This window comes from Molossus molossus, unplaced genomic scaffold (assembly GCF_014108415.1).
Source record: "Molossus molossus isolate mMolMol1 unplaced genomic scaffold, mMolMol1.p scaffold_m16_p_13, whole genome shotgun sequence".
Taxonomy (NCBI): domain Eukaryota; kingdom Metazoa; phylum Chordata; class Mammalia; order Chiroptera; family Molossidae; genus Molossus; species Molossus molossus.
In genome coordinates this window covers 83,170,867-83,185,391 of record NW_023425348.1, presented here as the reverse complement: position 1 = coordinate 83,185,391, position 14,525 = coordinate 83,170,867, and the positions used below count along the sequence as shown (strand labels likewise).

Below are 14,525 nucleotides of genomic sequence, written 5' to 3'. Positions count from 1 at the left end.
AGTCTACTGAGTGCCAGGCAGGTCGGTACCTCCACACTAGCTCCCTTCAGTGGAGTCAAAGCCCAGAGTGTGGTCTTGGGAAGGGCCTCTGATGAGTACTGACGTGCCCAGCCCAGCTGTCCAGCTGGATCCTGCTACCCTGGCCCCAGACGGACAGGCGGTCAGTGTCCCTCTTCAAACAGGCCTTTCAAGTCCTCCCCTTGCTCTCCCTTCTCAGGTGCTGACAAGCAGCCTATGCAGCTAAAATTCAATTCTGCCCCAGGGACTCCCTCCTTCCTCACCCCCTCCCCAGGGGTTCCAGAACTGACCCTGTGAGGTCTGGAAGCTTTGTCTTCCTCCTTCCTTTCTAACCAACTGTGGGCATGTTCAGATTTGGAGGTGAGGAAGAAATATTAGGTCACTTAAGCCCTTCCTATACTGGTGACATTGACCCATTTATCCTTCTCTTCCCTCAAATCCCCTCCCTCAATGCCAGTCAACCTGGACATCTGTCCCCGCCAAAATCTCATCTTCCACTATCCTCGCAGCCCAGAAGCTAGTCCCGTCTCTTTGTCCTGCTCCAGTCCCCTCCCCTCAAACCAGGGAGGAGGATGGTCTATAGAGTGCCCTGGGCCACCCTCAGTTTGGCCTCTGCCTCAGGCCTCAGTTTCCCCATCTGCTAACTTGGATTTGTGATGCCTGCACGCTGGACCCTGAGGGATGAAGCAAGCTCCAGGAAGGTCACGCATGAGGAAGGGCCCAGGGGTTAGCGCAGCCCGCGCAGGGGCCTCCTCGGTGCCGTGCCCCTAGGCCCTCGGCCGGCTCCCCTCCCCCGGCGCGCCCCTCCCTCGTTCTCCGCCCCGCTCTCCCCTTTCCGCCTCTCCCCTTCCTCTCCTCCCGCTGGTCTGCTCGCCTCGCTCTCTGGCTGTCCTCTTCCCCTCGCTGCCCCGCGCCCACCTGGGGGTCCCAGCTCCCGCCGCCGCCGCCTCGGGCCCGGGAGAAGCGACCGAGCCCCCGCCGCCCGCCCGGCTCCTCCCGCCGCAGCGCGGGCAGTCAGTGCGCAGCCCGGAGCCCAGAACCCGAGCCGGATCGCGGGTTCGGAGTGAACCCAACCGGACCGCCGTCCCCAGCCAGGTGAGGGCAGCTCCGGGGCAGGGGTGGTGGTGGGGGCAAGGTTTCTCCTTTATTGGGAGCGGGGGCGGGGAAGGCGCGGGGAAATCGGGTCCTGATTCCCTGAAAGGAGGGACCTGGGAGCTTTTTCCGTGGAAGAGGCTCAAGGGCTTTTTCTCTGAAGGGATGGATAAAGGAGGGTCTGCGGGGAGGGGGCCTGGGGTACCCCTCTCTGAGGGATTATTTATCTTCGTGAGAAATCATTAATTGGTTTCTGTGAAAGGGGGACTCATTGGGAGCATGAGGGGCTTTCAAGGCGGGGGGAGGGGGTTCTGGGGGGGTTAAGGGAAGTGGGGTTGGGCGAGGAGTGGGGTTGGGCAGGGAGAGGGGCTCCGAGATCCCCTCAGCCTGACATCTCTGCACCTCCCCCATAGGTTCTTGGGGCTCTGGGTCTGCCCACTTATCTGTGTCCCAGTTTTTTCTCTTTGAAGATGACTATTTTGAGCTCCACCTGGACAGAGCTAGGAACAATCATTTCCTTCCCTGCAGCTATGATGCCCACCGGACACCCTCCCACCTCTGACCTGCTCAGGGAAGGGCAGGGATCTAGGCATCTGGGAACTGGGCAGTGGTGGGTGAAATGGCGGTGGGGTACTGGACCCTCTGGCGCTGGCGGGTGCCCCTGACTCCGCAGTGAGCTTGCTGGGCAGGGTGGGCAGGTTCCTGGGGAGGACAGCTAAGAGAGCAGCAGGGTCAGGAAGAGCTCAGATGTTCCCATACTTTCAGAAGGCAAAACGCTCGAGTTTTTGTTTGGTTTTATTTGGTTTTGCTTGCTTTCTTCTTCACCACCCCCATGCCAAAACTCACTCCATTAGTCTCCCCTCCTATTTTTGCAAAAAGGGAAACTGAGGCCGAGGTCAGAATGCCTGGAAATATCTGTGCCTAAAAGGGAAAGGTGGCTGAGAGGAGGGCATTCTGAATTTGGAGTCAAAAGACCCGGGTTCAAGGCCTGCCTCAGTGCTCCATGGTGATCTTGGTCCAGAACACTTTCTCTTGTTGGGTTTCGGCTTTTCTCATCTATAAAGTGGGAGAGGACCCACCTTTCTCCCAGGTTTGCCATGAGCCCAATTGTTTCCAAAGAGTTTTGTAAAAGGGAATGCACTGAGACTCGTGAGGTGCAGTCTTCATCGCTGCAAAGGCAGATGGGCTCCATCCTGCCTCCCTCCCTCTCTCCCACCAACGGTAATGACTAGCCCATGGAGGCTTTTGTAGGAATTAGGAAAGGTACCTTCTCTGGAGGGAGAGTGCTCAGCTGGGCTAGGGACTTGGGGGTCTTTATGATGAGAATTAGGAAAAGGCACACTTTTCCCCAGATGAAGCTGCCCCACACATTTGGGCAAGTGTAATGGGTGCTAGATTCCAGTGCCCACCTACCTTCAGGTGAATCTTCTTGATGTGTAGGTCACATCTGCACCTGGCAACCCTTCTCGGCAGGTCCCCTGCACTTTTCCAGGATATTGCCTATGGAAGCCCACATCCTAGGCTGTTGGCAGCTCATTTTCTGTCCTGCTTTGTCTCCACTTCAAGGCCTTTGGGTATTCAACCCCCAAAGCCTATGCCTACTAGGAAGCTGATGGAATCACACGATCGGAGAGTGACTCCTTTGAGTTAAGCAGTGCCTTCACCAAGCTCCCAGGAGTAGGAGTTACTGAGTCCCTTATGTCAAGAATTTGATCAGATTGCTTTTCTCAAGGCCAAGAGCAGAAGCATCTATACACCTGGGTGGCACAGCCATTCACAAACTGTGTTCACACCTATTATCTCAGAGCATCCTCACAGTCAGCTTGTGAGAGGTTTCCTCCCCATTTACACAGAGGAAGCATGCCCAGAGAAGTTAAGGAACTTGCCTAAGGTTTCACAGCTTGTAAGTGGTAGAGCCAGGACCCAAGCCCAGGATTAACTGTCTGTCCCCTCCACTCCACCACTGAGGAACAAAGCTGCTGACAATATTGTCAAAGGCCTGCTGGAATTATTGCTCTCTCTCTCTGTTCCCAGCAGCTCCTGGCTCTCTCCTTCCCTTCAATGACTAGCCCCCCAGCCCAGAGGAAGGAGTCACTTTCACTTACTCTAATTTAGGGGGGGGGGGGGGACTATCTCAAAGCCAAACTGTTCTGGCCTATTTAGTGCAAGAAGGGCCCCTGGGGAGTCCAGAGGTCCATTGTAGAAGCTGACCCCTGAGTGGGTCAGAGCCAGGAAAGGGGTCAGGGAGTAGCTAGCTAGTTCCTTTCCTGCCCAGATGGGGGCTGAAACAATGGCCATCATGGAGGACGTCAGTACAGTGAGCCAGAGCCTGAGAGGCAAGCCAAGGACCACAGAATAGCCACAGGAAAATGCAGCAATCCAGTGGCTGAAGGAAACTCAGAGACCCCCTGCCCACTTTCTGTGTACCCAGGGCCCCTGGGTGCCAAGGGAAGGGGATGGGGTAAGCCCAGCAGACAGGGTTATAGGCCCCTCCAAACAGAGCATTTCTGCTGTATCTGTGTTGTATGTGTGCGAGCTTTCACGTGAGGAAGGGGTTCCGGTGCTTACAACAACAAAAAAGCTTTAAGACTCACTAGCCTAATCTGATGGTTCCCAAAGTGTGGTTCCTGGACCAGTAGCATCTGCATTATCCGGGAATTCGTTAGAAATAAAAATTTTCAGGCCTCATTCTAGACCTGCTAAATGGAAATCCTGGAGATGGGGCTCAGCAATGTGAACAAGCTCTACACGAGGACTGCTGAAGTCTGCAAATCACTGATCTGGTCCATGTGTACAGGAAGCGGAGGCCTAGTTATGGGTCAAGGGTGGGAAGAGAATCCCTCTCCTGGTCCCAGAGCTCTGGGAATTTGGAGGTGGCCCCCGCCCAGCCCTCCTCTCCTTCACTTTCTGCCTCCCTTCCCAGGCGCCATGCTGCCACTCCTGCTGGGCCTGCTGGGCCCGGTAGCCTCCTGGGCACTGGGCCCGGCTCCTGGCACCACGGAGCTGCGGTCGGCCTTCTCAGCGGCACGCACCACTCCTCTGGAGGGCACGTCGGAGATGGCAGTGACCTTCGACAAGGTGTACGTGAACATCGGGGGCGACTTCGACGCAGCCACCGGCCAGTTCCGCTGCCGCGTGCCCGGCGCCTACTTCTTCTCTTTCACCGCCGGCAAGGCCCCGCACAAGAGCCTGTCGGTGATGCTGGTGCGCAACCGCGACGAAGTGCAGGCGCTAGCCTTCGACGAGCAGCGGCGGCCCGGGGCGCGGCGCGCGGCCAGCCAGAGCGCCATGCTGCAGCTCGACTACGGCGACACGGTGTGGCTGCGGCTGCACGGCGCCCCGCAGTACGCGCTGGGCGCGCCCGGCACCACCTTCAGCGGCTACCTGGTGTACGCCGACGCTGACGCGCCTGCGCGCGGCCCGCGCGCGCGCCCCGAGCCACGCTCGGCCTTCTCGGCGGCGCGCACGCGCAGCCTGGTGGGCTCGGACGCGGGCCAAGGGCCGCGACACCGGCCGCTGGCCTTCGACACCGAGCTGGTCAACATCGGCGGCGACTTCGACGCGGCGGCCGGCGTGTTCCGCTGCCGCCTGCCCGGCGCCTACTTCTTCTCCTTCACGCTAGGCAAGCTGCCGCGGAAGACGCTGTCGGTGAAGCTGATGAAGAATCGCGACGAGGTGCAGGCCATGATTTACGACGACGGCGCGTCGCGGCGCCGCGAGATGCAGAGCCAGAGCGTGATGCTGGCGCTGCGGCGCGGCGACGCCGTGTGGCTGCTCAGCCACGACCACGAGGGCTACGGCGCCTACAGCAACCACGGCAAGTACATCACCTTCTCCGGCTTCCTGGTGTACCCCGACCTCGCCCCTGCCGGGCCGCCGGGCCCCGGGCCCCTGGAGCTCTGAGCGCCGCCCGGAGAGGGGCCCGAGGGCGTGCATGCCGAGCCGAGCCCAGGCCGAACTCCACGGCGCGAGCATGACGGCCCGCCCAGCGCGTCTGACTGCCAATAAAGTGGGCCCGCGCCGGCGCCCTGGCCCGGGTCCTGTCCTCTGTCTTGACTGCGACCATTTTGTCCGGGGCGGGCGGGAAGGGACGACTGTAGGCGCGGGAGAGGGTCGGAGATCAGCGGGCAAGGTTCGGTCAGGCCCTGGGAGGGTGAGGAGATGGGCATTTGATTGAGCCCTACAGACCTGAGCCGTGTGGGCCTCCCGTTCCTGTCCTCCCAGTCAGGTCCCTGACTCTATGGCCTTCGATGCCGTTCTCGGAGGCGCTGACGACTGAGTCCTTTTTGTGACAAGGCAGCGCCCTGCTACCTCCCTGGGGGTGTGGGATTCAAGGAAAAGCACATTCCTTTTTGCCGTAGGGCATGTGAACGGGATAAGCAGTGGGTCCCTGGTTGCCCCAGCTCCTCCCTGCCCAGGATTAGGAGGGCGATTTGCTCTGAGACGGAAGGATCCGGGAGGCTAGAACAGTTTCTAGGATGAGCTACGCAGGCTCAGAGACTCCACCTGCCAGCCTCCGCTTGTCTCTGTCCATCCTCTCCCAGCCTCACTCTATCCTCTGCGGTGTTCTTCTGAGCCTTGTTGAGATGGACCAAAAAACATCCTCCCTCCAGCTGCTTCCCTTCCCTTGTCCAAAAGACAAAACTGGAAATGTCCAGTCTATTCTCCCAGCCCAAATGGGGAACTTGGAGGTTCCGGGACCCCAAGAGCTGTGGTTGGCCTTAAAGGGGTATCTAAATAAGGACTGGGGGTGCTGAGCACTTAGAAGGCTCCTGTTAGATTCCACAGGACCTCTTGTGGACTGCCAGGATAGGGTTTGAAGGGTCAGACTTGGCCTTACTTAGGGGCAGCTTCCCTTTCATTTCAGCATCTCTTTTTTTAGGATACTTTTCCAATTATCATTAAATAGAGTGGGAGGAAGGGAGAGATAGAAAGAAGAATTGATGTGATAGAGCCACATCAACTGGTTGCCTCCTGCACCACCCGACCTGGGCTGGGGATGAACCGCAACCAAGGTACGTGCCCTTGGACTGAATTGAACTCGCGACTCGTTGGTCCACGGGCCGATGCTCTAACCTCTGAGCAAAACTGACCAGGGCCATTTCAGCATCTCTTTTTTTTTTTTTTTTTTATCCTCACCCGAGGACATTTTTCGATATTTTGTTCAGATAGAGTAAGAGGGAGAGAGAGAGAGAGAAACATCGATGTGAAAGCGACACATCGAGTGGTTGCCACCCACACGACCCAACCAGGGCTGGGGACAAACTGCAACCAAGGTACGTGCCCTTAGCGGGAACCGAACCCGGGTCTCTCCAGACCACAGGCCGATGCTCTAACCGCTGAGCCAAACCGGCCAGGGCCATTTCAGCATCTCTTAAAACACACTTTTCAACCCTGACCCCAACATACACACACACGCACTGCCTGCAAATCCGGCCTTTAGTTCTGTACCTGCTGCCTGGGACCCAGAATTCAGGCTCTTAGCCTATCAGGGCCCGGGGAAGAAGATGGGGGAGAGGTAAACATGGGTCCAGGATGCAAGCTCCAAGCCCAGAGACTGAACACAGTGGGAAGAACCAGGTGCTATATGGAAGCCCCTGCCCAGCATGGGTCTGACTTGGGGGTGGGAATTGAGGGGTTGGTGGGGTGAAAGGGGAGGGTCAGGGGAAGGGGTCAGGGATTGAGGCCCAGGGTCCCAAAGAAGGAGGCTGGCCCTCGGGGCAGAAGCCTTTGCACAGGTCCCAGAGTGTTTCCTGTGCCAGGAGGGCAAAGACCTGGGCCCAGCGACCCCTCTCCTCAGCCTCCATAGCCTTGTGGAGCCGGTAGACACAGGATAGGCCTGTGAGGAGCAGATGTTCAAAGTCCCAAGGGCTAAGAGGAGGCCCCTTCCGCAGGTCCTGGAACTGCTGCAGCCGCTGCTCAGCACCCTCCAAGTCACTGGGCACATGGTGCTGCAGGAGGAGCCTGAGTCGGAGGCCTGGACGTGTAGATGCCAGTTCCTCGTCCTGGAGGTGCAGCTGCCCCATAACATCCAGCTCCAGCCCAGCCCAGAGCAGCTGCAAGGGGAGCTGTGTGAGGAGTGGGCTGGGCCCTGGGGGGCAGGGCAGGGACCAAGAGTGGGCCAGGGGGACCAGAAGCAGGCAGTAGGTCCCATGCTGGGTTGTCCCCCTCCCCCAGCAGGCCCAACTTGACATCCCCCTTCCCAACCCTGATTTAGGGACCTCTGGATACTCCCACCTCCCCATGTCCCAGGCTGGAGGAAAGACCTCAAACATCACTTCCGGGGCCTCTGGCTCCTGCAGGCCACCTCCCACGCTGGTGCTGTCCATGGGCTGCCCTGGGGCAGCAAAGAGAAGTCAGGTCCCTGCCAAGCTCCACCATAAACACCCAGCTTCCCAGAAGTGCCCCTCAGCTGCCTGGTAAGAGTGTCTAGAGGTTATAGCTGTAAAACATCAGGAATGCCATTCCATGCCCCCTTCCCCTACACACATACGCACATTGACGTTTGCCACCCCAGGCATGGGTCTTATGATCCCAAAATCATCATCCCAAACCCAGATACCATCTGGGCAAATGTCCAGGACTCCTCCTTGAACTTCGCAGTTTCCTTGGCCAAGAGCTCCAGGCCAATGGTCATAAGACACTTTACTTTCCACTTCCCCTCTCTATCATCATCTGTTGACAGTGTAACTTAAAACAGTGCTAGTGACCTTCCCCAAAGACTGAGGACCCCTTTGGGAAGAACCCACTCCTTCCTTACTCCTTAGTGGTGATTGTACATAAGGCAGGGATGCCAGGCAAGGCAGGATGTCTGTTGCAGCTTCCTTCATCCCATCTCGGGGTGTGCCTGGCCATTGGAATGATTGTTTCAAGCCCAGGGAAGAAAAAGGGGTGCTGCTTTGGGCATCATCCTGAATAAGCCCAGGTCTAGCTCTCCAGAGCCAGCACCAAGGGCTACCTCCTTTCACTTCATCTGGACCTTTCCAATTCTGTGGTTGGGGTGCATGCCATTAACCCCTGCAGCATGCGTCAGCAGGTACCAACCATGCCCACAATTCCTAGGCCTTGCTAGGCTCAGATACAACCAACTATTAGCCAGCAGCCTTCCTTGGCTCCCATCCACCCAACCCTGAAGCCCTGGTACCTTCATGGTGCTGGGTTGTAGTCATCCCAGGGAGGAGGCAAATGGCTACCATTAGCCAAGCCAGGAACTTCTTTTTCCCCGCCATGCCCCACCACGTCCTCTGAATCCTACTCTCCCCAGCTGCTCTCTCCTCCTGCATCCGCCTGCCACACACCATGGCTCCAACTTTCCACTGCAGGCTGCTCAGGCGTTCCCTGCTTTGCGTGTCAGTCTCCAATGCGAAACAGGGAGGGGCTGGCTCTGGCTTCCTAGGGGCTCTTTCCATCCGGAAGAAATGTGGAATCCTTGGTTGTTGGCAGTAGGAGCCTGGCTCCCTGCTTGACAGGCACTCAGCAGATGGGCCAGATGCTTAGTTAATAGAAAAAAGGTGTTTGGTAGCAAACAGCTTGAGCTTGGCCCTCCCAAAAGGTAGGAAAGAGCCCAGGCAGTAATACTACCTTACTATCTGTGCTCACACTCAAAACATCCTGCAGCTAAGCCCAACTCCCAATGCCCAGTCTCCAGGGAGCCCTTCAGCAGCCAACAGCATCAGCTCCAAAGCCCAGTCCTCCAAATGCACGGTGCACTGACTGGACAGCCCCACAGATAGGCACAGCCAAGCACTTCCACCTCGGGCACTCAGCCAGACCAGCTAGGGTAGGGAGTCCTATCCCCCTGGAAGACAGGTCTGCAGCTGTCGAGTCTTTTGCCTCAGCCTTGGGACCTCCTTTGCTTGTTTACAACATTCTTGGCTCAGGCCAGAGTCCAGGAAGATTCCCTTAGCCCAAGCATGATGGCCTGTCAGGTTGCAGGGAGCAGGATGCGGGGTTCAAGACTCAAAAATAACCTGCGGCCCTTCCTGTTGGCTCATGGAACCCTGTGAATATTTGGATAGAATGAAGGTGAATAGGGGTTTCCTTGGTTCCACCCAGGCCCCTGGACACATCAGACAAGGGGCTTTCTCCCAAAGTTGTTGAGACCCTTCCAGAGGCCATGCCTCACCCATCCTGAGCCCTGTGCACTATGAGTACTTTCCATCTCAGCTCCAGAATCCGTCTCAGAAAAACATCCAGACCTGCAGGTCACCATTGTCTGCAGCTGCACTATTTAGTCCCATTAAAATAGACTCTCAGTTTGGTAGCCTCTCTGAGGAAACAGGGAAAAAACCTTCCATGGATCTCCCCTCTCCTAAATCAAAGCTTCATGATAAACACACAGGAAGTGGTGAGTCTAAGTAGGATTTTATTTACACGGACACTCAATTATAGATAAGGCGCTTTCCAGGATCCATATGCCTTCCCTGGAGCTACTTGGTTTCGGGTTTCTTGTCTCCTGCTTCAAGCTTGAGACTCTCAGGGGGCTGGCGATAGGCAGGGAAAGCCTCCCATGGACTATTCAGGTCAAACTTGCGGAACTCTTGGGCCAACTCCACTGGCTCAGCCACCACCCGCTTCACTTCATCATCATAGCGTAACTGTGGAAGAAAAAGGCAGGTTTGTACACGGAGGAAGGCCATGTTACAATAAGCAGCCTGCTTTCCCAAGGCCATCGGTGACTTCTCCAAGCCCTTTACTTAACTATTCTTGATTCCTGTCCTAGCCTGTTTCAAGTCTCCATCCACATTTCCGTTACCTATCAACCACAGTCCAAAATGGCCTCTACCTCATGTCTTGATATTATCTGGTCAGGCTCACCTGCCCACATTCCATCATGAGCTCTGAGCATCTTTTCCAGCAGAAGTGAGTCTGCTCACCATCCACACACTTTATAAGGTAATGGTAAGCATTTGCCCAGGATTAGGGAGCAAGTCAGTGGCTGAAAAGAGTACACTTAAACTGGCAGGCACTCAAATTCAGGCCCTGTGGCCTTGGCATTATCAGTATCAAGATGCAAGGCAGTCAATTTGGCATGGCTTTTCTTGTTAGTGGCGGATCAGCTGGATAAGGTAAGAACAAACAGGTGCTGGTGAAGAAGCAATCCAGACTGGGGGGTCAGTAAAGGTGACAGAAAGGGAGAAGAGAGGGAAGTAACCCTGACCAGAAGTAGCTTGAGAAGGAAATGAGACCATGCAAAATACGAAGAAAACAGGAACATTTGGGCACCAAAGGGCTAAACTGCCCTTACCTTGGTATTTCTAAAAAGTTATTTTCCTACAGAATCACCTGTGTGTATGTGTACAATACACCATCTTCCTCTTAATAAACAACCTGCAGCACATGGGTGGCAAAGTAAAGCACTGGAATTCTTTATAAGGCTCTTATAGTCACGTTATTGATCCTGCCTCTGGCCATTCTCAAAGGCTGAACATTCAGTGTCTTTCCTGTCAGCTCCCTCGAGAGATCCAGGGCAGGGTAAAATGACACTCCACTTTCAGATCTTGGGGTCACACTCAGTATGTCCTCAAGGCTGCCCTAATCATTAAAATGATCACTACAAGAATGGCTAACATCAACTGAGTATTTATAATACACTAGGTATTACATATATATCATTTCGTACACTGCAAACCTTACTGGTTAAGGACTGTTATTGTTCCAATTTTGCAGATGAGAAAACTGTCATAGAGAAATTAAGTAACTTGCCCCAGATTACAAAAGTTGAGCTAGGATTTGAATCCAGAACCAATGCTCTTAAACCACCACAACCCACAAACCATATTTCCCCCAAGTTCCCTGCTAGACCCTCCCTGAAGTTGCTACCACAGTTCCAAGGCTACTACCTCAACGTAGCCAGACAAGGGGAAGTCTTTCCGGAAAGGATGTCCCTCAAAGCCATAGTCTGTCAGGATCCTTCTTAGGTCAGGGTGGTTAGCAAAGAAGACTCCAAACATGTCCCAGATCTAGAAAAAAGAGGCCCTCGGGTAACCAATCAGTCCATCATGGCCAACACGGGAGTTGTGCTGCACACAGTAGTTTCAACCAACTCTGTAACTCTGGCTCAGAGGCAGGGTCCATCATGTCTAGTAACTCACCTCCCTCTCATACCAGTTGGCTGCTTTATACACAGAGACAGTGGACTCAATGGGTGTCAGCTCATCTGTATAGGTCTTCACACGGATCCGGGAGTTGAAGCGCAGAGACAGCAGGTTGTAAACAATCTAGGAAGAAGAGAGAGAATGGAGGACCAAGATGGCCACAGACTGAAGGGTCTGAGGCTGAAGTCCCTGAGCGGGAACATCAATGACGAGGATACAGCCCTGGCCAGTTTGGCTCAGCAGTTAGAGCGTCAGCCTGCGGACCAAAGAGTCCCGGGTTTGATTCCGGCCAAGGGCACGTATCTCAGTTGTAGTTAGTCCCTGGCCCTGGTTGGGGTTGTGCGGGTGGCAACCAATCGATGTGTCTCTCTCACATAGCTATTTCTCTCTCTCTCCCTCTCCCACTCTGTCTGAAGATAAATGTAAAAATATCCTCAGGTGAGGATTTAAAAAAAGATGAGGATACAGGGTGAATTAGGTGAACCTGCCTTCTATCCTGAGGCTCAAAACCTCAAGTTGCTCCTATATTTACAACTACTTCCAAAGGGCTAAACCACACTAACATGTAGCTCAGCAGTCAGCATGCGTGTCTTTGTTCACGCTCTTCCCTTTGTGATGTCTCTTGATCTCACCTCCCCCAACCCCAATCCTCACTGGGCTAATTTCTAGTCTCCTAGTCATCCATTAAGACTCAGCACTAATATTCTCGCTCCCTTCAAAGAAGCCTCCCAGAGAGGGCTAAGTGGCCCTCCTGCATTCTTATAGCATGTCTCTAACATTCCACGGGTTATATGTTATTACAATGAGCTGTTTATGTGTCCTCCTCCCTCAGCGTGTGGGGGACTCCAGAGGGCAGCTGTTGGGTGTTATTTCTCTCTCTATCCCAGGATCTGACAAACAGTATATGATCAGTAAATATCAATAGCTAAACATATTGAGAACTTATTGTGTGTTAGCAATATACCAGTACTATTTCATTTAATCTTCACAACCACTCTGTGAGGTAGGGACAATTTTATACTTATTCTGGCAGAAAACCAAAACTCAGAAAGGCTAAACAAAATGTTAAGTCACACAGCCTGTAACAGGTGGCAGAGCCAGGATTCAAACTCGAGGTCTTCCTGATCCTGAGTCCCCAGTTTAACTGTGTTGTTGAGCTGTTTGACCCAAACTGAAACTAAGAAGGCTATGGTTCCCATTGGTAGCTGTCACCCTAAAAGTGTGCTGTCTGTTCCCTTTCCTTCCTTTATGCCACAAACCATCTCAAATCCTAACTGACCTCAAAACGGTTCTGCCGGGTCGGGATGTCCACTGCCGTCAAGTCCGCCAAGGATTTGAATTGTGCGTTGGTGTGATCCCTGAGGAAAGTCAGTACTGGAATGACTCCATCAGGATGGATACAGATCTCTAACTCATTGAAGCAGGACACCTGCAGACATGCAACAGGAGGGGAGAGACAACAGAGTACTGAGGGAGCAGCTAATGTCAGCTGATTCTCCTGATTTAAGGTAGAGAAAGAAACCCAACTTAGAATGGAGGAATCTGTGGTATCTTTGATCCCAGGCTGCCCACTCCCACGACCTGAGAATACAGTTCTTTCTTGACCCAGACCAAACAACAGTAGTGAGTATTACCTGAACTTGTTGGACATACTTGGGCAGGATTTCAGCCACATACTCTCCAAAAGCTGAGAGCTGTTTGTGGGCCATATCATTCTGTGGTCTGACAGTGGCTGGAAGGAGAAGACATATTAATAAAGGAATAGCAAAGGCAGCAACCCGTCCTGCATCTAGTCTGGGCTTAAAAGGGGTTCCCTGTGGAACTTTGGGAAAGGTGAGGGTGGAGGGAATAGGAAGTGGGAAACGCCACCTACAAAGACTTATTACTAAAGCTGGCTTGATTACCTCTTCTCAAAACTCCATGGTTCTTCTCAATGCCTGCATTTCTGCTATAGCAGCAAATGTCTCAACTCTCTTACCAGACTAGGACCTCTTTAAGGGTGGGAACCAGAATGTCTGCTTCAGTGTATCTCCTTGGCACCTGGTTCATAGCAGGCTCTCCAGGTAAGAACTTCAGGGCTAAAGGGCCCTTACAGATTATCTAGTTGAAACCTTGTTTATTTATCTTTGCATAGATGAAGAAACCGAGGCTCAAAATGGAGGAAATGCCAGGTCTCCTGACTCCCAGTTGGCTTTTGTTGACTGCAACATATCTCTACACACTCATTTATGCAACCCTAAATCACTGAGCACCCAGACATCAAAGACTGCAGGGTAATGGTTATGCTCTCTGCCCCTGGCAGCAGGCAGGCCTGTTCTGTCACTCACTAGTGCTGTGACCCTGAGCAAGTTATTTCTCTGAACTGTCTCCTGACATAGTATGAAACTGTCACCTACCACAAGACTGTTGTGAGGACTAAATAAGATCATTCATAAAAACACTTGGTAGGTGCCTGGCACACAATAACTACTCAATTAATATGAGCTATTACAACAGGCTCTGTATTGGGCTCTACGGCCCACATGTTATGTTTCCCGCTCTCAAACAGCTGACAGTTTAATCAGAGGAAAAGAGAATTGCAGAAGTAGACAAGGGGGCAACCAGGGACACTACAGAGAGGCCTAAGGGCACAGGAAGGGCCCCACTCGGCCTGCAGAGTGAGAATCCTTGCAGTCAGGTCTCCAAGGACAAGCAGATTTGCCAGGTCGCAGGGAAGGGCATCCCAGAGCAAGGACAAACGTATGACGAACGGAATGAGGAGCCCCCGCCTGTAGTCCCGAGGAAGGCCGGGCCCGCACATACTCACGGCGCGTGTCGGCCGCGGCGCCTTCCCTCCTAGCCGGCAGCAACAGCGCCGAGGGTCGCCCGGCCACTGCACAGAGAGAAAAGGCACAGGAGCGCGGGTGAGGCCTGAGGGGCGGCTGCGCTGGTCGCGCCGCGGCTCCTCCCCGAGCTCATCCGGCTATCCCCTCTCACCCCTGGGCAGCGCCACGGCCCCCACGAGCCCCCGCCACCAGGCCCTCGCGGCCGCCGCCATGTTCCCCGGATGCAGACCAAGCGGTGGAGGGAAGGCCCACAGGACACGGAGCCCCAAGGGCACGGACCGGAAGCAGAAGTGTGTATTATATCTTCTTCCGGGCGGACGCGAGGCCGAAAACAGAGGTTCCGATCTCGGGGCTTCGGAATGAAAGCGGGGAACGCAGGTGAGAAAACGAAGCAAGCAGGTGGGGAAACGGTGAGGTGAACGTGGCCGTAGCTTGGGGTGGCAGAAGCTGGAGAGAAGGGGAAGACCCTAAAGAACCGGACGGTGAGAGGAGG

General features: G+C 54.4%; 3 protein-coding genes across 4 annotated transcripts; 1 reads left to right on the top strand and 2 right to left on the bottom strand.

The window, feature by feature from the left end:
* Positions 1-1,008: 1,008 nt before the first annotated feature.
* Positions 1,009-5,148, top strand: C1QTNF4 (C1q and TNF related 4). Its single transcript, XM_036260133.1, has 2 exons — positions 1,009-1,113; positions 4,034-5,148. Exon 2 carries the CDS (start codon positions 4,039-4,041, stop codon positions 5,011-5,013), a length of 975 nt encoding a protein of 324 aa, XP_036116026.1. The 5' UTR covers positions 1,009-1,113; positions 4,034-4,038; the 3' UTR covers positions 5,014-5,148.
* A 1,622-nt stretch (positions 5,149-6,770) lies between these two features.
* Positions 6,771-8,519, bottom strand: FAM180B (family with sequence similarity 180 member B). 2 transcript variants are annotated; one of them, XM_036260095.1, is made up of 3 exons: positions 8,255-8,519; positions 7,377-7,447; positions 6,771-7,166 (listed from the first exon to the last, which is right to left on the bottom strand). In XM_036260095.1, the coding sequence occupies exons 1-3, from the start codon at positions 8,517-8,519 to the stop codon at positions 6,771-6,773; spliced, it is 732 nt and encodes a 243-aa protein (XP_036115988.1). The 2 variants fall into 2 exon arrangements, with proteins under 2 accessions (XP_036115988.1, XP_036115989.1); XM_036260096.1 differs by lacking the exon at positions 7,377-7,447 and having other exon boundaries at positions 6,771-7,201; positions 8,255-8,343.
* Positions 8,520-9,455: 936 nt separating this feature from the next.
* NDUFS3 (NADH:ubiquinone oxidoreductase core subunit S3) lies at positions 9,456-14,398 on the bottom strand. Its single transcript, XM_036258008.1, has 7 exons — positions 14,184-14,398; positions 14,014-14,079; positions 12,842-12,939; positions 12,487-12,636; positions 11,205-11,330; positions 10,953-11,072; positions 9,456-9,707 (listed from the first exon to the last, which is right to left on the bottom strand). The coding sequence occupies exons 1-7, from the start codon at positions 14,242-14,244 to the stop codon at positions 9,540-9,542; spliced, it is 789 nt and encodes a 262-aa protein (XP_036113901.1). The 5' UTR covers positions 14,245-14,398; the 3' UTR covers positions 9,456-9,539.
* Between the last annotated feature and the right edge of the window lie 127 nt (positions 14,399-14,525).